The 21,019-nt window shown below is 42.0% G+C and overlaps 1 protein-coding gene across 3 annotated transcripts in view; it reads right to left on the bottom strand.

Moving 5' to 3' along the window:
* Positions 1–835: 835 nt before the first annotated feature.
* The window catches only part of asic1b (acid-sensing (proton-gated) ion channel 1b), a 144,679-nt gene continuing 124,495 nt past the window's right edge, over positions 836–21,019 (bottom strand). For all 3 annotated transcript variants that reach the window (XM_068712456.1, XM_068712454.1, XM_068712455.1), the window contains 8 exons: positions 16,725–16,852; positions 10,926–11,076; positions 9,944–10,000; positions 9,256–9,409; positions 3,564–3,655; positions 3,138–3,217; positions 2,475–2,576; positions 836–1,709 (listed from right to left, as the gene is read on the bottom strand). In XM_068712456.1, coding sequence (XP_068568557.1) covers positions 1,614–1,709; positions 2,475–2,576; positions 3,138–3,217; positions 3,564–3,655; positions 9,256–9,409; positions 9,944–10,000; positions 10,926–11,076; positions 16,725–16,852 — 860 coding nt within the window. In that variant the 3' untranslated portion in view covers positions 836–1,613. The remainder of the gene's footprint in view (positions 1,710–2,474; positions 2,577–3,137; positions 3,218–3,563; positions 3,656–9,255; positions 9,410–9,943; positions 10,001–10,925; positions 11,077–16,724; positions 16,853–21,019) is intronic.

Below are 21,019 nucleotides of genomic sequence, written 5' to 3'. Positions count from 1 at the left end.
ACATTTGCAGTACGTGGAGTTGAAAAATGCTTTCCCTGTGTACCTCTTTGACCAAACGGCAAATAAAGGTTTTTAGAGAGGCAAATAACTCAGCAGAAGAACAATTTCCAAAATGATATTTAGATTTTATTTATGCTTTGATAACTAAATAGACCAGCCTATTACCTGGAAGATGGAGACAGGATTATCAGGCGATATCGAGTATGTTTTATATGAAAGAAAGAAAAACAACCGAAAAACAGTCCGATCAACACGATATTAATAATATGACAATATATCAAGAAGAATAGTACGTTGTCTTTTACATCACCTCTACATACTGGCGGTATTGTGCTTTGATAAGACTTTTGCAACTAGAACACAGATACAGAAATTCTTTTTTTTAACAGCCCCACAAAACTCAAAACGATTTGAGCGATCAACAGAAATCCACCTCACCGTTTTATCCTGCAGTCGAGAGAAGAGTTTAAAGAGGCTGAATGAAAACTCCTCGGCTCGTCGGGCACACGTGAAAATAGAAAAACGAACGGATGAGACAATGAAATTAGGTGCAGCTCATTCATTCATTGCACAGTGATGCTGGCATGTGAGCACAGAGACACACACACACACACACACACACACACACACACACACACACACACACTCCAAGCTACACACATACGCAGAAATATATTGGATGTATGATCTTCCTTTTTATGTATATCATCGAGGCAAACTTGGTAATATATATATGTATGTATATACATATATATATATATATATATATATATATATATATATATATATATATATATATATATATATATATATATATATATATATATAACAAAAATCTAAATCAGAGATGGAATGAAAATCATGCACTGGACAAATACAAGCATGCATTTACATAATGAGACCTGAAATCTTCTCCAGTACATTTTTAAATGGTAGATGATGCACCTCTACCACTACCACTAGCGCCAAAAAGCCCCTCGAAAACTTCCCTGCACACCCGACTACACTCATCTCTAACACAGATACATTCTCGTACGAACGACACAGAGTCCAGCTGTTGTTTTATGGAGCGCTGCAACAGTTACATATGTTGCTACATGTACAGTGGAGTAAGCGGTATGAACATTTGTCCCACTAGCAGGCCGGTGTTGTGTGAAACCATCGTGTGTTGCTGTGTTATATAAAGGCATGGGGGCTCTTTTTATGATCTGCTGTCTATGGTGAGATAGCTGTACATGTTCCCTTGTTTGTTTTTACATTTTTGTTTTTTTCGTCTTTTGAAAGAGAGTTCCGTGTTGGCAAGGTTCCTCCAATGAGCATCCTTTTGCGGCAGTATTCCAGAGAAAAACACAGAGATAGAAGAGTTTAGAGTGCTGCGTGAAATGCTCTCCGGAAAATTAACAGATATTTTTATATTTGGGATATCCTCTCCACTTGGCCTCGGGTGACAGTTCTTTGTCATATCTGATTTGTCCACTTTACTCCCTTTCCATGTAAAAAGTGCCTCTGTTAGACGTTGTATCAGTTCCTCACACTCCCCGTGCTGGATAGTTCTTGTTGTATGGTTGGCTTTGGTTGCATAACACGCACTTTGATGCTTCACCCGGGTCTGCTCAGCAAGTGAAGTCTTCAAAGTTGGCCTGGCCCGGGTGATGAGGTAGCATGTTGCCAGGATACGTTGATGGTGTACGCAGGTTCTCGCAAGGAGCCTGAGGGAGAAATGAGGAGAGAGAGAAAGCGAGAGAAAAAAAAGGCAAGTAAGGAAAAGCAGAGGGGAGAGAAATGATCATCAGGAGAGGAAGTATTGAGATAGAGGGGAGGAAAACAAGCAGAGGGGGAGTCATCACACTGAGAGTAAAACAAAATATAATGCATTTGACAAAAACTTAAAGTCATAAACTCAAAGATAAACATGACATGAGCAACAAGCTGGGCCGGAGAGAATATAGCTCTATAAGAAATACTCTGGAGTAAAAAAAAGAAGATGAAAACACTGAAGATGGATGGAAAGACTACCACGTAAAGCACGAGAGCAGTGTAGAGGAGGAGCACAACTCTGCCTTTTCTTTCTCGGGGCTCAGACTTACAATTGAAGCGAACTGGCTTCATTTACACTTGGAAATAAGTGAGCTGTCACACCTTTCAAAGTTCTAATTCCAGCCTGTCCCTGCTGGTCCCGTCCACCAGCTTTGATTTAATTCAAGCCACTTTCCGCTCTCCTATCTCTCTCTCTCTCTCTCTCTCTCTCGATTTCTTCTCCCTCTCTACCCAATCACCTTTTTACTCCCTTTCCTGTCTCTCAAGTCCTTCCCTCCCCAGCTTCCTCCATCTCTATCTCTTCACTAACCCTTCCTCACCACCACCACTGCCTCCGTTTCTCCCTCCTTCACTCGACTGCACTTGAGACCAGAGAAGAAAAAGAGCAAATAAATGCAGTGTGACACAGCGAAAGTGTTTAGCAGCAGCCCACTGACATGGCGTTTCACATCATCCAGGCTCAGCACAGCTCCCCGGTCATTGTTGTTGCGGCCTTTGTGTTTCTTCTTCACGCATCGGCACAGCTTGTACTTGATCACCTGCAAATAGACGAGGACAGCCATTACTGACCTTTTGGGATCAAAACACAATATTCAGAAACGTGCTTTGTTCTTTTTTTTTGGTCTTTTCATTGTTCAAGCCCACACGCTTTGGATCTTTAAGGATCAGGCAAAGTCAAATTCAAGAGAGATTAATTTTATGCATCTAAAAATAAGTTTCCTCCTGGAAGCTGCACACGAGCAGGTGAAACAAACAGACGCACAAAAAATATTTCTGCATGGAAGTAGCAACATAGAATTACTCTAATGAGACATCCTGACTAATCTGAAATATAATACATCCAAAATGTCCACGTATTCAGAGTCTCTGCTGCTGAGATGTGTGTGTGTGTGTGTGTGTCGCACAGAGACGGACTGTAAGGTTGTGAGGGACACGCCGTTTGCCACTCTCGCTAAAACATGTCCTTGTGCAGATTGAAAAACTCCCTTTTGTGAGCAAGTAATCACAATAACACTGGAGCAGTACACATTTCCATACACGATACATCAAACCAGATGTGAGTGAGAGGCTCCCGATGATGATGATGGGAGATATTTTACCTCATATAGATAGTCAAAGAGTTCAAGGATAGTGAGGATGCTGGCTCCGATGAAGAGACCCATCTGACCTCCAATATCACCTGGAAAGACGAATACGAGAACACAACATGTACCTTAACACAAAACAGACAGGAAAGTCTTTTTCTGAGCATTCACATTAAACAGCTTTGAAATGTACTTTTCATCTTTCTTTTTTTAAGGTCTGAAAGATGACAAATGTGATGGAAAACGTAGATGTTTGTGGAAAAAGTAGTTGAAAAGCCGTGATAGATTAAAGAAACAGTTCTGTGTGTCTTCTGGGACCTGAACAAGTATAATGAAAATGCAAGCGCTTGCATTACTGTCACTTTGGATAAAGGGCATCTGTCATGTTGCATACTGCATATTATCTATTCCCATGAAAACACTTGACAGCTATTTCCTTACCCAGAAGGCCTGCCAATTCGTAGGCTTTCTTTTGTTCAATGGTTTCGTAGTTCAGTGCTTCAAAGAAGATATCCAGAACCAGAATGTTATCACTGTAAACAGAGAGACAAGCACACAGTCTGGAGTCACATATTCAGATGTCTCCGTTTATATTCTCGACACTTGTTTATCAGAGTCCTCAGGCAGAGAAGATGACAACTGAGTCTGTCACTTCCTGCAGGTAGCAGAACAGATGCATCCAGGTAAAGCAAATAATCTGCCGCTACAGCTTATTTCTCCAAGGTGGGTGTAATGACTTTTGATGTCCTTTAATTAAACATTTCACTTACAAACCACCAGTACAAGAAAACCCAGGAAGAAAAATAACATGAACAAAAGCAAATCTTTTCTAATGTCATTTTTTTCAGTTGTTATTTGCGGTTTAGTTTGTGGTTTATTGAGGTAGTTGTACAAAGAGATGAACGTAACAGGGTTTTCCAATTCTGCAAGTTGTAGCATTTTGCTCTGTTCCTGTTTTGCACATTTTTTTAAAAAACAGGAATGCACTATGTGTTGGTAATTAATATTATTTCCTTCTTTTATTATTTTTTAGAACCACCAGTCCTTGCTGTTCTTAGGTCTCAGCTTCTTGGAGCAGACAGATGCTTGTTATCGGTCTTTCCAAGATGAAGTCGAATTGTGCGTACAAGATAGTGCATCAGGTTTGATCTCCATTACTCATGCCCATTAAGGAGCCTCGTGGTGCAGTGGAATCAGCCACTAGAACAATGTCACCTGGCTGGAGCGAAGCTTCTTTTTACCTTTAACCACCGTTGTTGTTCTTGGATTAGAGGCCAAGTATTCCTGTGTCCACCGCATCCAATAGAAATCCTCCATGTATTGTCTCCATCTATATTTGATGTACTTTTTTGCTAAGAGTGCTGAGTAAGACGGACCTAAGTTTGCAATATTTAATTGTCCCGAACATGTTGTTTAAAGGTGCTCAATAGCAATTTCCTATTGCCTCCACACAGCTTTCAACGGGGCGTTTAAGTACCACTTCATCCATCGCTGAAGCAACCCATTGAGTGCTTCTCTGAATTCTCTTCATGCTCCAGTACAATTTGTGGCATTGTCTGATCTGAAAGAGGAAACTTAACTTTGACAGATACATCGTCGTAATGTATTGACAAAGGGGTCTGGGTCAAGTGTATTTGCAACTTAAAAGACGTACTGACCTGCCTGCCATGCAGCATACCTTTTAACGAGACTTCGTCCTCTCTTGATCTCTATAGGACCGAAGTGGTCTACTCCTGCATTTGTAAATGGAGCCTTGTCTGGTTGAACCCTCTCCAGGCGCAAGTCTGCCATTTTTGATTCTCAAATTCTTCCATGCTGTTGTTACACTCAACACAGTCTTATTATGATCTGTCTTGCAGCGGAGTATGCTTCGATAATCCGGTATTTTTTTACGAAGGCGAGACAGGATATGATTTCTTGCTCCGTGTCTGAGTTGTTCATGGATGCGTCGTAACAATAGCGTGGATATGTGAAGGTCCCTCTGAGAGAATAATCGGATGTTTGGGCTGTTCAGGCAGCGCTAGTCTATTCAGGCGACCACTTACTCTCAGAAGTCCATCATCCAGCAGCAGATCCAGTTTGCACAAATGACTGCTTCTTTTGACAACCTCTTTGTAGCAGCTTCTAGCGCTGATATTTCATATTTGAGTCTTTGTCTTTAATCGACAGAAACGGCTGCTCTTTCTGCTTGGATGAGATCCTCAGGACATAAACACTGTTCGCGGAGGCTTGCATCTCTTTTTCAACCTTTAGTTTGCCAGGATCCTTTTTCAAAGCTACTCATAGTACTCTGAATCTCCTTTGTCCTTCATATCCGCTGCAAGAATGTTGTCTTTACTTTAAGATGCTAAACTTCAGCAGTCTTCAGATTCCTCCATGACAAAACAATAGTTGACAAGAGACCTTGTATGTTTCAGTGGATTTTTGACATTGACGTTCATTGTGATGTCTTGTTTGATTTCTGGATCATTAGCAAAGATTCCAAGGGAGGTTTTGGCCATTCTCTGTCTGGTTTAGAGAGAAACTCTGGTCCCTTGATCCATCTCTGGCAGCTTAAGAAGCGGCCTGCTGTTAGATCTCTAGAGGCTTCATCTGCATAATTTTCCTTTGAGCTAACACATCTCCATTGTGATACATCAGAAGCATCAATTACAAAAAAGATCCTGTTTGCCACAAATATTTTGAATCGTTTGGTTTCGTCGTTGTACTTAAGCACTGTCATGTTATCGGTCTGAGGAGGGATTTGTCCAGTTAATGCTTTTTTTCCACAGCATTTTGTCAACACTTGACAGCTGAGACTTCAGCCGTGAGCTCCATTCTGTGACTTGTTTTAATGGTGCCGCTTTAAAACAAATGACATTTTAATGGTTTCCTCTTATGAATTCGACATGCACTTCTTTGTTGTTGTTTTCCAGTCTTACATATGAAACAGCACCGTAGCCAGTTGGCGTCCTGCGTCCGAAAAAGCGGTGCAGCTGTGCATCGTATTTGACCAAAGCTTGTAGGCTTTATGCACCGATAATTGTGGAGAACAAGGGAGATTATGACAGCTATTTCATTTCATGCTGTGTTAATGTCTAAAACTCAGGAATTCAGTGAAAAAGAATGGGGATTAATTTAAAGGCCCAGGGCAAAGACTATTATTTTGATTCCTGAATATCCTCTCTGTGGGCCAAATCAGACTTCACACCCCACTGGAGTTGAGATCAAAACCGTAACTCCACTTTGTAGTTTCTCTTTTCATTCTTGGTGCACTGCTTTATTACTTAAATTTAAGACAAGACAAGTGATGATCTGTTTTAAAGGGAGCTCTGGTAAACCCTCGGGGGGTAAGTTGAAATGCAAATTACAGCTGATAATGTAGAGATGGAGGTACCAATAAGAAATGAGCACACATCTGCTCTTTTCATGCTAAGTGGGAAATGTACTTTGTGCAGTCAAACTGCAGGGGCAGCCCTAAAGTTTGACTGCACAGACTATATTAAAAGCACATGAAACATCCTTAGCAGTAACACCATGAAACACAATCATCATACACTTTATTCCTCGCCCGGTGAGGTAATCTTTTTTGACATACACCCACAGGCTCATACAAGTGAGTACAGCACCAGGACCCTGGACCTGGCTCACCTCAAAGGAATGCAGCCTTTATTAATGCTAATTACATCTGTGAATTTCCAGCATTGACAAGACAAAGCACAAATGTTACAAATGTGTTTTTTGTTATTGTTTAAAACTGATGAATGAACAGTTGAAATAGTTAGCTAACAACTGTTTATCCATTAATGTTAACAATTTCTTGTAAATGCTCCCCTCATTTGGAAAAGTGTTCAAAAAGACTTGAAACTCTTGAGTGTCTCTGCCTGATATCAAAGTTCTTATTGTACAAAGGTGAATGAACCGCTGATCTCAATGGGTTTTACCAAGTTAAATATAGGTTTAACAAAACTGTCTTTGCATTACTTTAAACACTAACTACATTTTTGAACTGTTTATCAATTACTTTCAGCCATTTCAACTGGTTATTCATTACAGTAGGATTTAGGGAGATTTATTGGCAGACGTGGAATACAATACTGCGTACTCATCAAATGTAGCTATTCATTTCAATGCAACTGTACTTAGTTGAGCTTCTCTACAATCCTTCCATGTAATCCCTGGCAGTTGCAGAAGTAGTTGCCCCCTGAGGTTCATAGCGCCCCTGCTTGGAAATCACCGATGTAGGCGTTTTTTTTATTTATTATTATTTTGTTATTGCTGACATTCCCGGGTGTTTTCTCCTGATTTGTAGGTCCACTTGTTTGAGGTGTCAGCCTGCAGCTTGAATGATGCTTCCTCGCTGCCAGGTGTTCTCATTGCTCAGTGAGTAACCTTCAATGCGTCAGATCAGAGCTGTGGTCAACAGCCCATGAAGCTGTCTGTGTGTGTCTATGTCTCTCTCTCTCTCTCTCGCTGCGTTAGTGGTTCCCAGTAGAAGGACAGTCCACTGTCACAGACTTCAGTCACACACCACTAAACACTGTGCAGCCCAGATACCAGAACACTCCCAGCTAATGCTCATCTGACTGGCATAGCTTGGAAATATGGCCACTCAAAAAACGAGTTGGATGGACTCACATCTATCCACAGGGAATTAAATAAAACTTTCAGCAGCGAGAAGAGAAGAGTTTTTGCAGCACTCTGACTACATATGGTGTAATTATCTCGTCCTCAGTAGCTCCGCCGGGAATGATAGATAAAAGATTCAACTATTATTGCACCCACTCCTCATTTACTTGAAACTACCGTTGATCTGTTCATTAGATTTGGTAAGAAACAGTACATTCTTGGCTGATTAATCACATCAATCTCCGGCTGGAAGCTTCTAAAAAAAAAAATCTCAGTTTGAGAAGGTAAAGTAGCAGCCGTTAAGCGAGCTGCTTTAAGGGGAATCAACTTCAAAACACTTACATTTTGTTATATAGATCACTGACACATGAAGCGACCTGGTTTTAAGAGATTTACAGTGCAGCTTTAATCGGGTTTATTTACTGTCACGGTTTGAGCCACTTTGAAACACATCAGGTAAACATCAGGTTTCACTCCAAGTTCCTCACAATCAAGACCAAAAGCTATGTTTGAGACTCATCAGCACTGAATGGCAGCAACATTCTCCTATAATATGATGGAGCCACAACATGGTACCTTTTGGCTCGCTTTTGCTAATTATTTCTCTAATTTAAACAAAATAACCAAAAGCTGGGAAAAACAAATTATTCCTTTTCTCCAGGAGTCGTTGAATCATGTCTGGAAATCATAAACAAAAGCAAAAGACAACTTAAAGTACGCCATACTGTAGCTGAAATCTAGATCACAAAGGTAATTAATCAACCAAATTGATTTCTATGAATCTTAATATGAATGCATGCATTTCATCTAATAAAGCTCACTGTAAACCTAAAACTTAAGTAACAAAGTTTTCAATTACAATTAGTTTGGAATCATCAATTTTGTTGACAGATTTTTGTAAAACCAAAACACGATAGCTATATAACTCAATATGATTCTACAGAAAGTTGATGAACAATGGAATTCCTGAAATGTCCCCCAGCACTAGAAAAGGTAGTAACACCTAAAGTCTCCCTCCAATCGAGTGTTTAACACTAAAAGAAGTTTATCTGTGCTCAGCTGTAATCTGAGTTTACACATATGAACGAACCTGATTTTGTAGCATCATAACTAGATTGTCTTAGTCGTACATGTAATGATGTGAAAACCTGAAACATCCAACACACACATACCCTGAGAATACCCTGTCATCTTGTGTCCGGCAGTAAAACTTTTGAAACAAATCATATTTGATTATTTATAGATTCTGTTTTTGTCTTTTTTTCAATGAGGGAAAAGGAGTGGCGATGTTTTTTTAACAAGATAATTGAATACCTTTCATCAGACACAAACTATTAATCAAAGAAGAATGTCTTTACATGTCTTAAAATATAAGCAGTTCTTTAATCACAACTATTGAAATGCGCAAAAGACACTGACAAGTGTAATTGTCACCTGCTTTATGTGTAGCAGCTTAGCAGCCGGCAGTAAGAGACGGCACCAAGGTGATGTTTGTAAAACTGGATAAAAGAAGACCTGGACTCACGCTATGTACTGCTCTGTCTTGTTGAATTTCTTTGCGAGGTACTTGGCCGATGCTTTGCTGGGTATCTTGACAAAGGACATCTCTTTACCGTAGCGCGTCATGTTGCACGGCGTCTCGCACACACAGTAGTCATTGTCTCTCTCGACAAGGAAGTCTGAAAAATAAATCAGGCAGAAAGAGAGGACGAGAGAGGCGGGGAGATGGAAAGAAGAGGAGACACAGATAGATTTAACGTCACCCCAGGATGACAAACACAGCGCCAGCAGAGTGAAAGGTGTCAGAGAAAACTTGTGAAAAGACGCCACAAGGAGACACCCCCCCGAGACCCTTATAAGAAATATGAAAGATATAACATCCACGGCGACGGAGTCGGAGAGACAGCGGCAGCCAAAGGCCAACGCGTGCATCTGTGTCATGAGAGAGCGAGACATCGCGAGTCAATAAGAAAACAAGTAACAGACATGAACAATCTGAAAGGTATCAGGTGATGGAGAGACAGGGGAGTGTGAAAAGGAGAGCCTCAGCGCCAGGCCTGAGGTTTATCATTTGAGAATGGCTCCTATCAGGCTGAAGGAACACTATTATCTGTTATCAGCATGGATCAGGGGCTCTGAACAGTGGGACACACACACACACACACACACACACACACACACACACACACACACACACACACACACACACTTACCCAAGGCAGGATCTGCACACTCCTTGTACTGCTCCGGGGTGCAGTATGGAGCATCTCCTAAGGACAGGCAGGGGAAACACAATGTTCTCAATGTGAACAAATAGAGGGAGAAAGGGAAGAAGAGGGTTTTTCGAAGATGCGAAAAAGGATGACGAGATCTGGGCACATAATTAATTTAGTCTCAGACTGTCATTACCGTCCTTATTAGGACTGAATATTCGTCACAAATGTGATCTCATCTCGTAATTGATTTCATGAACTTTTGTACTTTCGCCGCCTCTCGTCAGCACTTTCGGTCTGTGTCACCCTCTCCATCGTTCTCTCCAGTGGAAGTTAAACCATTCTCTCCCCCAACACAGGATAAAGGCATGTCCTAGATGTCGAGGGAATTATTTCCCAATTATTCACTGCATTTCGCTTCGTGCTCTTTGAAAATCACTCTAACGACAGGGATATAGCAGAGATGAATAGGGGCATAGGAGTATTTTAGCAGGGGAGTTCTCCATAGACTCACATTAATCAGGTGCACAATCACTGGAAAATAGCAGCTAATCCTGATTATTACACAGACAGATTGTCTGGCTCTGGATGTGCAAACACAGAGGTGGAAGTGACCCTGATTGAAGAGAGAGACATTAACAATCGTTTTCAAATTCAAGTGTGTGTGTTTCCTCCGTGCCCAAATCCTTTTCATTTGCCATGTGAGATGCCACACGGTGATGAAATGTAGGAGGTAGACAGCAAATGCCAGCTGTAATCACTGCACAAACACAAAGTGAAAATAGTGGAGTTTTCCGATTCACTGGAGTGTGAAAGTAGCTGATGCATCTGCAATCGCCGTTTGTTCCGTAAAAAATTGTCTTTGTCACGACTTCAAACGAAAGCCCCTTCAACAACAACTCCACCCACTGTAACATCTTTATGAATAAATGTCGATACACAGTGTTCGTATCCAGCAATGAGATGCCCGTCTGGTTCCTACCAGGCATGTGGACCATCCTGCAGTTGCAGTTCTCCACCAGGTATCGCGTCTCACAGTCGATACGGCAGGCCGTGATGCTGTAAGTGCTGAAGAAGTCCGAGTCCATCGCCGTGGCCTTGCAGTCCCCCCACGGTGGAGGCAGGTACGTCAGCTGAGAGACACAGAAGCAGCAGTGCAGAAACCAATTCAGTTATAGAGCACATTTTCATTTCCTTTGCACTGTTAATGCGGTTGTTTGACCTTGTACTTTCTGTTAATAGATTAGAAGCCATTACACGTTTATTGTATTTGGCACAGAATATTAAGCTCATTCTTTTTCCGTGGTGAATGCATGTGTATAGTGGTGCTTATTGTGGGAGCTTTTCTCCTACGCCTCTGCTATTTCCAGTCTCCCTCGGTGCTTTCATTGTACTGCCCACTCTCCATGCAGGAACTGAATAGTATCAGCTGTGTGGTGGAGCTGCGATGTTGAAGTTTACACCCCGAACAGCTTCGCTGCAGGACGTGTGGTGCCATGTTCCTTCTGTTTTGATCCACAAATGTACATTTTCTGTCACGCAAGCTGTAGTAAAATATCGACTTTATGTGGATACATGGACATCTCCGTCTCAGTCAAAAACAGAGAGGAGGAAGATGGTGGGCTCTGTTCTCTGATCTCTGTATATCCTCGACTTTGTTTGACACATTGGGCCTCATGTAAGAAGCTCCTACGAACAGATTCCTTCATAAGTGGCATGTAGGAGTGATTTAGGAGAACTAGCCGCATTCACACATTTTCTCTTAGGTACGAACACCATTTGTGTTGGGTGGTCAAGACTTGCAATTAGTCTGCTGTTATATAATCAGTATTTTTCCTTAATTTGAAGAAATGTGGAGTTTGAAAACCCTTTAAAAATTACATTTCATAATTGTGTTGACATTATCTCGTTTGACTCTGCAATTCAAGTTATAGGCTAATATAATTCTAAATGTCTTCATATGTCATCATCGTTAACTTAAAGGTGCAATATATGGGATTCAGAGCATAAATGTAGCAGCACACAAATATTTGCTATAGATATAGAGGAGTAATAGCTGCCCGAACAGAGAATGAAGTCGCTCTCCCTCTGTGTCTGCTGTTATCCAAGCTTTTCCGTGCTTTGATGTGTGCTTTTAGTGCATGTGAGCGTGCCCTGCTGGTTAGCTCACGGCCCCCACACTGCACTGCCCTCCTACGGTGGTTACAGCTGATAACGCCGTCCCGACCGATGGCGTCGTCGCCAAAGCGTAGCGCCCATCCTCCGGTTCCCCCTCAGGTAAACACTGTTCATTCTGTCAGCACTTCACTGTAGTTTGCACTGTAAGCGCCGTTAGCATTGTTAGCTGGGAGACCCTGGCTAAGCTGTCGCCATGTTGAGAGCTGCAGAGAGGCAATCAAAACGCTCCCAAAATAATATATGGCCATGTGACCAGGCCTGCATTTGATAATGGATTAACCTGCAGGTTATTTTTCTCTATTAATTGCATATCAAATTCAATACAATACAATTTCCTTAGGCCCAAGTTGACATATTCAGATTGCTTGTTTTGTTAAACTAACCGTCCAAACCCGGGAGGTATCGCTTAACTGCAAAAGAAGATTAAGAAAATATTCACACTTGAGAAGCTGATACCATGTTTTTGGCGTTCATGCTTAAAGAATTACTTGAAACGATGAATATCAAATTCATAACACGTTTGAATATTATGCATCCTTTTTTTTGGTCCAGTTTTCAACAAAATTGAGCATAACACATGGTAACACGAAGTAAAGCATAGTGGCCCATTTAGGCAGCATTTAAACAAGACCATGGAACCAATGAAAAAAGAAGTGTAGGTCAGAAAAACCAGCACATTCCCAACACTTAAAAAGAAAACTAAATAAAACTGAATTAAGATGAGATAATGATATGCATGTTACTTGACTACTAGAGTGATCACAACCAGGACATCAGGGCATCTCAGCATTTTAGAATCAAAATGAGAGAAAGCAACAGACAGAAAGTACTGAGCAAAGAATGAATAAAGAAATGAAAATATATAAAGTAGGACAAATCCACTCCCAATGAGTCTTGTTTACATTTGAGGTTGCACTGTACTATTCATGTAGAAGAAGTAAACTGAAATCATTCTAACAGAGCACTTTTTGAAATGTACATACCTTTAAAAAAAAAAGACAAACTGTGATGCATTAAATGCTATAAAACAGCCCCTGTGTGTTTCCATCTCATCGGCTCACCACTGGGTGCTCACACAGCAATAAATTAAAGGCCACTGTTATGATTTAGGGTTCAGCTTTTTACAATTTGTCCTGGAGTGCAAGAGGCAGCCACGGGTGTCGCGCAAAGGATTCGGTTACTAATAACCCAAGGCGCTGTTCAACATGCTCATACAGGGTTCACACACATTACCACACTGTACAGCACACTCAAGTAAGCCAGATAGCTCTGTATGAAATCTAATCAGGAGATTAGAACGGTTTCACAAAGTCAAACAGAACATAAAACCCCTCAGAGCTGGGTAAGATGTTGCAATCAATAGTAGGTGCTTGTGTATTTATTCACTTCATCCCGTGGACTAGACGATGCGACTGGGTAATGGCTCTCTTATGCTCAGAGTTCTGCTTTATTTCTCCGCATTTTCAAAAGCTCTACTCAGCCATCCTAAAACCACCTTGTGGCATCATTACTTCCCGTTGGTTAACCTCCTGCAAAAGCTTAATTCTGCAAGTGTGGACAAAAAGTGAGCCTGGTGTGCGAGATTTTAGGACATGTCAGCGTGCTGTTTAACAACCATAAGGAAGAAAGCGAATCATGTTCGAGACCGTGACCTCGATCCACTCTTCTTTAACGGTGCAAACGAAAGGATGAGAGGTAGACGCGAGAGGAAAGGCAAGAGTCTCCGCGGACAGCAAAAATGGAGAAGAAACATTATGTTCTTTTTGCTTTTTATGTTAAGTAGGGAAAAATTGCAGATTTTTCTTTTGCGGGATCATGGTGAGTGACAGTTTGGCAGACTGAAAAAATCCCGACAGTTTTACACTACAGGACTGCTGAAGAAGGCAGTTGAATAAATGTGAGCAAACTGCATTAGATTAATGAAGAGAGAGCCTGCCAGCCGATGAAATAAATAGAGAGAGAGAGAGGTTGAGAGACAGAAAGAGGGGGAATCATATTAAAGAGAGAGGAATTGTATTAGAGAAAATTGTAGTGAGTGTTAGAGAGTAAAAAAGTAAGGGAGCTTGTGAGAAATACAGGAAAACAAAGAGGGACAGTTTCCTGCAGACGCGACATTGGCAGCATGCAAAATCCTGCCGCAGCCCGGCGACACTGGAACACACTCACTGGTAGTGTGGACGTGGAAGGACTGAGATCACTCCCAAATCCATCCCTTTCTGTCCTCCATTCATTATGCATGGTTCTGTAGCATATTAGGGGGCCAGAGTATATGATTTGTATGGCTGTATGCTTTCAGAATTATTCACAGCTCAGAGGAATAACCGACTTACACTTCGCTTAAGTGAGCAAAACAGACTTCCAAAAGCTGACTGGAGAAAGTTTGAGTTTCTATAATAACGTTATGGCCTCAAGTTTGTAACTATCAGAACTACACACAAGTTCTCCAAGGACCCACAGACATGAACAGAGCTTTCACTGTGGGATTGGTAAATATGTGGTTAATGTCTGAAGGATCAGCATTTAATTTCCAGCATTTGTCTTTCAAAACACATAATAGCACTGAGATCTGCACTGCTCTCATACAGTGGTTACATTTATTTTCATTATTGGAATTTTCTGTGAACGTTGCTTTTTTTGGTGAGATATTAGATATTTTACCTTGTAAGGGGTCACAACGCGAAAAGGTTGAGAGCTACAGGTTTAATCTTTAACAGTGCATTGTGTTTTATAGCTTATCATGTGTTTTTATGTAAAGTCTTATTCTGGAAAGTAAATAGTAACTACAGCAGACAAACTGAAGTAAAAAGTACAATGTTTGCCTCTGAAATGTCATGAAGTGTTCGAGGAAATACTCAAGTAAAGTACTGGTACAATTCTGTAACCTTCCTTTATATGATCAGTTTGATTATCAGGTTAATGTTTGGAAACGTTTGTAATGGAGGAAGAAAGAATGAACCATGCAGTCTGTGTTTGGACCAGCAGGTTAAAATCTTTGTAGAGTAGAGAGATGGGTTCTAAATCTCATTGGTTTCAGCACGAGCCACCTTTTCAGATTACAGAGTCATTTGATTCAAAATCTGTGTAAAAATATCCCTAAGCGGAGCTTTAGATACATTCAGAATGTGTCCCATTTGCCTCGACACTGTTAAACCCACAGAGAGGGCTTCTGATAAGCTCGCTAACTGGAGAGCTTGTGCTCACTGTTTAATTTGAAATGATTGAGATACTGACTGTGAGTGTTCACTAAAGCTCTTAGTCTGCTGGGAACGACGAGGGCAGACAAGGGCAGAGCCATCAGGGGTGCCTCAGAGGCAGCAGATCCTCCAGATGGTTGAGGATCAAGGGGAGTGAGCAGGAGAGTGTGAGTGGTTATGGGACCAGGTCCAGGGCTTGATCAACCCTGGCAGGGTCACCTGGGCTATGCAGGATGTCTGAAGTTGAAAGTTCCAAAACACCCACAATGATCCAAAGATACATCACTGATTGTAGCCACTTTATGAGTTGATGTATGTTCACACTAGACAAGGTGTTTGCATGACAATCTTCCAGTCAAATTCTATTTGTGACATCCCAGATATCTGGGATAGGAAAGCTATCAGATTTGTTTTGCCTATTGAAAAACTGACAGCATTGTCAGATGGTAATTGTTAGGTGGTGTACAGTGTGACAAGGTGAGTTTTTTTCTAAACCACTAGCACAGCTAGGCAGGCTAAAGCAGGGAATATTCAGGTGGCAACTTCTGGTTCTGGGAACTGTGACTTAAACTTGCATTCTTTCTAATGGTCATCAGGGGGCGACTCCTCTGGTTGCAATGGAAATCCGATTGTATAGAAGTCTATGAGAAAATTACCCCACTTGATTCATTACATCAGTAAACATTGTGAAGATGAGTTTCGGCTACAGTTTAGCCTTCTGCTAACCGTGGCTGTCACAGCAGCGCCGCAGCGGTGAGCTTACGTGGAAGGCTAAACTATTGGAGATGGAGAGAAAATGATGCATGCCACGAGTTACTGCCCTAGCTACCATAGCCATGAAGCTAGATCACGGCGCTAGCTCACGGTGCTAGCTCACGGTGCTAGCTCACGGTGCTAGCTCACGGTACTAGCCAAGGCTAAACTATTTGCAACATTTTCTCTCAATCTCTGAAACGCTTCACCGATACTGTCAGATTCTCTTTTTCATAAGTCTGTCTTCTTTATTAGAGTTATTTTGCAGTGTAGGCAATTTTTGCCAATGCTGGAATATATACTTTTCCTGCAGGATATCCCGCTGTCAAAGGGATGTGCACACAAATCTTTATAAGTGGGGCAGCCAATAGGAACGCCCTCTCTCTGAAATGAACTGTGAATGACCAAAGTCTCCCGTTACGGTTTAGATTTTCTAAAGCCTAAAAACAGAGTTAAGAAGAGTTGCAAGAGTCTAGTTTTCTCTCAGACTGTGAATTAAAGTATGCTGAAAGGTTATTATGACTTTTTTGTCCAAAAAAAATACTGCCTCCCCCAACTTTAAAAGGCCAATACTGACATACATGTTTCTCCCTGACAAAATAGATATATTCTTTCCCTTTCTATATTTCATGCCTGTCATCTTTCTCGAGACATACCCGTTGTTCCTGACAGGAGACAAAGGTCTGGAACCCCGGCGCCACTCCAAAGCCCAGCTGGTCTATGAACGGCGGCTCCTCCTGGGTGTGGATCTGAACCTTGATCCCTGCTTCAAACGATGTCTCGTCTGTTGACAAGAAGAGGTTAGGACATTTACAACAGGGATGATGATTTGCATGCACACGTTGGCCTACATGATCTACCCAGCAGCAGTTGTTATTAATCAAAGGAAGACGTAGCTTTGTAGCGGTGGAATATGTTTCATATGTAGGTGGAAGTTACAGGGATGACAATCACATTGTGGTCATTCAGGAATTAAAACTTGCTGGAATATAGAGTGAAAGGATAAAGAAGGACTTCCAAGAGTGGTTGATGACAATACATGCCACACAAGAATCTTATTTACTGCAGGGACAAGCATGAAAGTGAATGGATAAATTAATAAATAAATGATGATGAGGTTAAAAGGAAAATCAATACAAGTGACAGCTTCCTTTGCTACAGCACTCTGCTGTATGGATTTTAAATGAAGCAGATGGGCCTCTTTGATACTGAGATCGGGGGAACATCACAATGACATCCTGACTCAAGCCTCTACTTGTGCAAACATATTTCCATCACATTTGCTGAGGCCTGGATCTGTGTATCGTGGCAGGCTGGATTCAAGAGATTTAGTTCCTGTGTTGAGTGTTGGCTCGGGGATGAAGTGGGATGTCTGTTTCCTGCCGTCTTTCCTCCCTGCTTGTCACACGGCATCGTCCTCTTAAGTGCCAGGCTTTCTCACGATTTTCAATTAAAGAGCTCAGGGATGCGACTGAAATTCAGCGCGAGAGCTGCGACAAAGAGCGACAGACTTTGACTGTTACACATTGCTCTTCTGAGACTCGATACAAAGCTGATACCAAGACTAATGCTTGAGGCTTGGAGCACCAACACATACGCGAGCAGTGTGTAAGCTCAAGCTTGCAAAAGCGCATGTCATCTTTAAGTCATGGCCATCTGTCATCTTTATACAATTGTAATAATGACATTCAGGCTGAACCTTGGAACTAAATAGAAATCATACTTGACGCTGCGCAAACATGTCACGCTGCCTCAAAGATATTACACTGTCGGTGCTTTGTTGTGAAATAATTTCAGGTATGCAACAATTACACATAATTAATTACACATTAAGTCTTAAAAAAAAGAGTCAATATAGCCTGGAGACATACCGCTATGGTTTTAACAAAGGAATCATAAGCTTGTACAGTGAAAGACTGCAGGGAGTCTCATTTTTATCAAATTACATCATCACATCTGCCCACTTACATTTTCTTGTCTCTTTTTAATCCTCATGCTGAGGTCTCTTGGTACTATTGAATCAGGACAGGGTCTCAGTGGTTGCCGCCGTCGCCTCACAACATGAAGGGTTTGAAACGGAAGCTCCCAGCAGTGTTGTTTCTGTGATGAGTTTGCATGTTTGTCCCGTGTCTGCCTGGGTTTCCTCTGATTGCTCCCGTTTCCTCCCACAGTACATGTGAAGTAAAAGTCCTACATTGCCTGTATGTGTCAAAGTTAGTGTTTACATGTGTTAGGAACTCTCATAAACTCCTGGGAGTAGCCTGCCTCTCACATAAAGCATGCTGGAATATGCTGCAGGCCCATGCCACCCTGAAGGAGATAAGTGGGTATAAAAAATGGATGGATGGAATCACTCACAGTTTTGCGATTCAACCATGCGTGCACTGACTTCTACGCACAGAATCTGATTTATTCATTTTTTTTCTTGTGCTCTTGAATATGCGTATATTTAGAACCACTTCTGACCAGGAGAACCAACAAACCCTTAGTGGTACACAAATTAAAGTAAAATTAAATAATGGATAGGTTGTAAACTTCCTCAAGATATTTCTATTCTTATTTATAAACCATAGTAATGACTTCTACCAAGAGTGAAATTATGCTTTTTCATGGCGCTATTTCCACTGGTTTCTCTTGGCCTGCATCACTTAGCAACTGTGGAGCCTAGGATCACAGGACTTAATGACTACAGGCCCATCGCCCTGACCTCTGTGGTCATGACGTCTTTTGAACGCCTGGTCCTGTCCCACCTCAAAACCCTCACCGACCCTCTCCTGGACCCCCTGCAGTTCACCTACGGAGCCAACAGGTCTGTAGACGACGCAGTCAACATGGCCCTTCATTTCATCCTCCAGCATCTGGACTCCCCAGGAACCTACGCAAGGATCCTGTTTGTGGACTTCAGCTCTGCCTTTCAACACCATCATCCCGTCTCTGCTGCATGACAAGCTCTCTCAGCTGCACGTGTCCGACTCCACCTGCAAGTGAATCACAGACTTCCTGTCTGACAGGAAGCAGCACGTGAAGCTGGGAAAGCATGTCTCAGCCTCCCGGACCATCAGCACCGGTTCCCCCAAGGCTGCGTTCTTTCCCCTCTGCTCTTCTCCCTGTACACCAACAGCTGCACCTCCAGTCACCAGTCCGTCAAGCTCCTGAAGTTTGCGGATGACACCACCCTCATTGGACTCATCTCTGGTGGGGATGAGTCCGCCTACAGGTGGGAGACTGACCATCTGGTGACCTGGTGCGGTCTGAGCAACTTAGAGCTCAACGCTCTAAAGACAGTGGAGATGGTTGTGGATTTCAGGAAGAAGGTAGCCCCACCTGCCCCTATCACCCTGTGCGACTCCCCCGTTGATGCTGTGGAGTCCTTCCGCTTCCTGGGCTCCACCATAACCCAGGACCTCAAGTGGGAGCTGAACATCAGCTCCATCACCAAGAAGGCTCAGCAGAGGCAGCTGAAGAAATTCAACCTGCCAAAGTCAATGATGGTGCACTTCTATACAGCCATCATTGAGTCCATCCTCTGCTCCTCCATCACAGTCTGGTACACTGCAGCCACTGTCAAGGACAAGGGGACAAGGGCAGACTGCAGCGCATCATTCACTCTGCTGAGAGGGTGATTGGCTGCAATCTGCCACCCCTCCAAGACTTGTTCGCTTCAAGGACCCTGAAGCGGGCAAGAAGGATTGTATCCGACCCCTCTCACCCTGGACCTTCCATCTGGCAGGAGGCTGCGGTCCATCAGGACCAAGACCTCACGTGACATGAACAGTTTCTTCCCGTCGTCAGTCGGGCTCATTAGCAGAGCCTGGGACACCCACTGACTCTGTCATCCCCCGGACAATTTCCTACCGGTCACTCCCCTGCACATCCCTATGTTTCTTTATTAAACACACTCGACACTTTTAACATTTCACTTTCATTTCACTTGTTTACAGTCCTGTTATCTGTTTGTTGTGCCCTTTATTTTATATTCTATTGTAAATTCGAATATGTTTCTATTTCTTGCACTGTGTTGATTGTTTAATGTTATTGTTTAATGTTATGCACCTCCCGCCATGACAAATCCCTTGTAGGTGCAAACTTCCTTGGCAATAAACGGTTTTGATTCTGATTCTGATTCTTGTAGGAGATCCAGAGGATCTGGTAATGATATTCAATTTAGACTTTATAAAGGACACGACTCATGGGGGTTAAAAGTTCATCTTTAACTTAGTGTATTTAGTGTAGGCAGGTAGAAAGTCTGTAACCATAACTGTACAAAAGTGTGATTTAAGTGGCGCTAGGTTATTTACATGATATCATTGTCTAATATTAACATGGTATCAATATTTCATCTTTTAAATATCACGATTATCGTCAATACCGGTATATTGAGGCAGATTTGCATTTTTTCGGTCACACAGGATTCTTCTGTGAAGAGAACACTCAAGTCGTCAAAATGTCTAACATCTTTAGCATCAAGCAGCACATTTTAGTGTGGATGACCCCAATGTACACATGTGCAATAATCATGCTGTTTAATCAGCATCTTGATATGCCTCACCTGTCAGGGAGATGGAATATCTTGACAAGGAGGAAGGGCTGAGAGGCTGAAATAATACTGTTTACAGAAACCTTGTGTATATATATATATATACAAGATTTCATATTACAGCAGGTGCAAACATTCGGCTTGTGCTGCAGCTTCTTGGAGCTTTAAAGGGTAATTCAGACCTGAGCCCTATTTTCCCATGTTTTTTGTGTCAAACTGATTAATAGGGACAACAATTTCTGAAATGAGTCCAGTACTGAGTGAGAGAGCTGCAGCTCAGGGACTGTAATGTAATCATATCGGGGCAATTTGGCACCGCAAATTTGCATCCACTAAAAGTACTTGTTTTTGCCACTGACAGACTTTTTCCACTCTGATTGTTATTCTAAGCGCAACTATGTAAGTATCATAAGT

Source organism: Cebidichthys violaceus, unplaced genomic scaffold (assembly GCF_023349555.1).
Source record: "Cebidichthys violaceus isolate CVI_PGR_0920_01 unplaced genomic scaffold, fCebVio1.0.p SCAF_17, whole genome shotgun sequence".
NCBI classification, from domain to species: domain Eukaryota; kingdom Metazoa; phylum Chordata; class Actinopteri; order Perciformes; family Stichaeidae; genus Cebidichthys; species Cebidichthys violaceus.
This window is presented reverse-complemented; position numbering and strand designations above follow the sequence as displayed.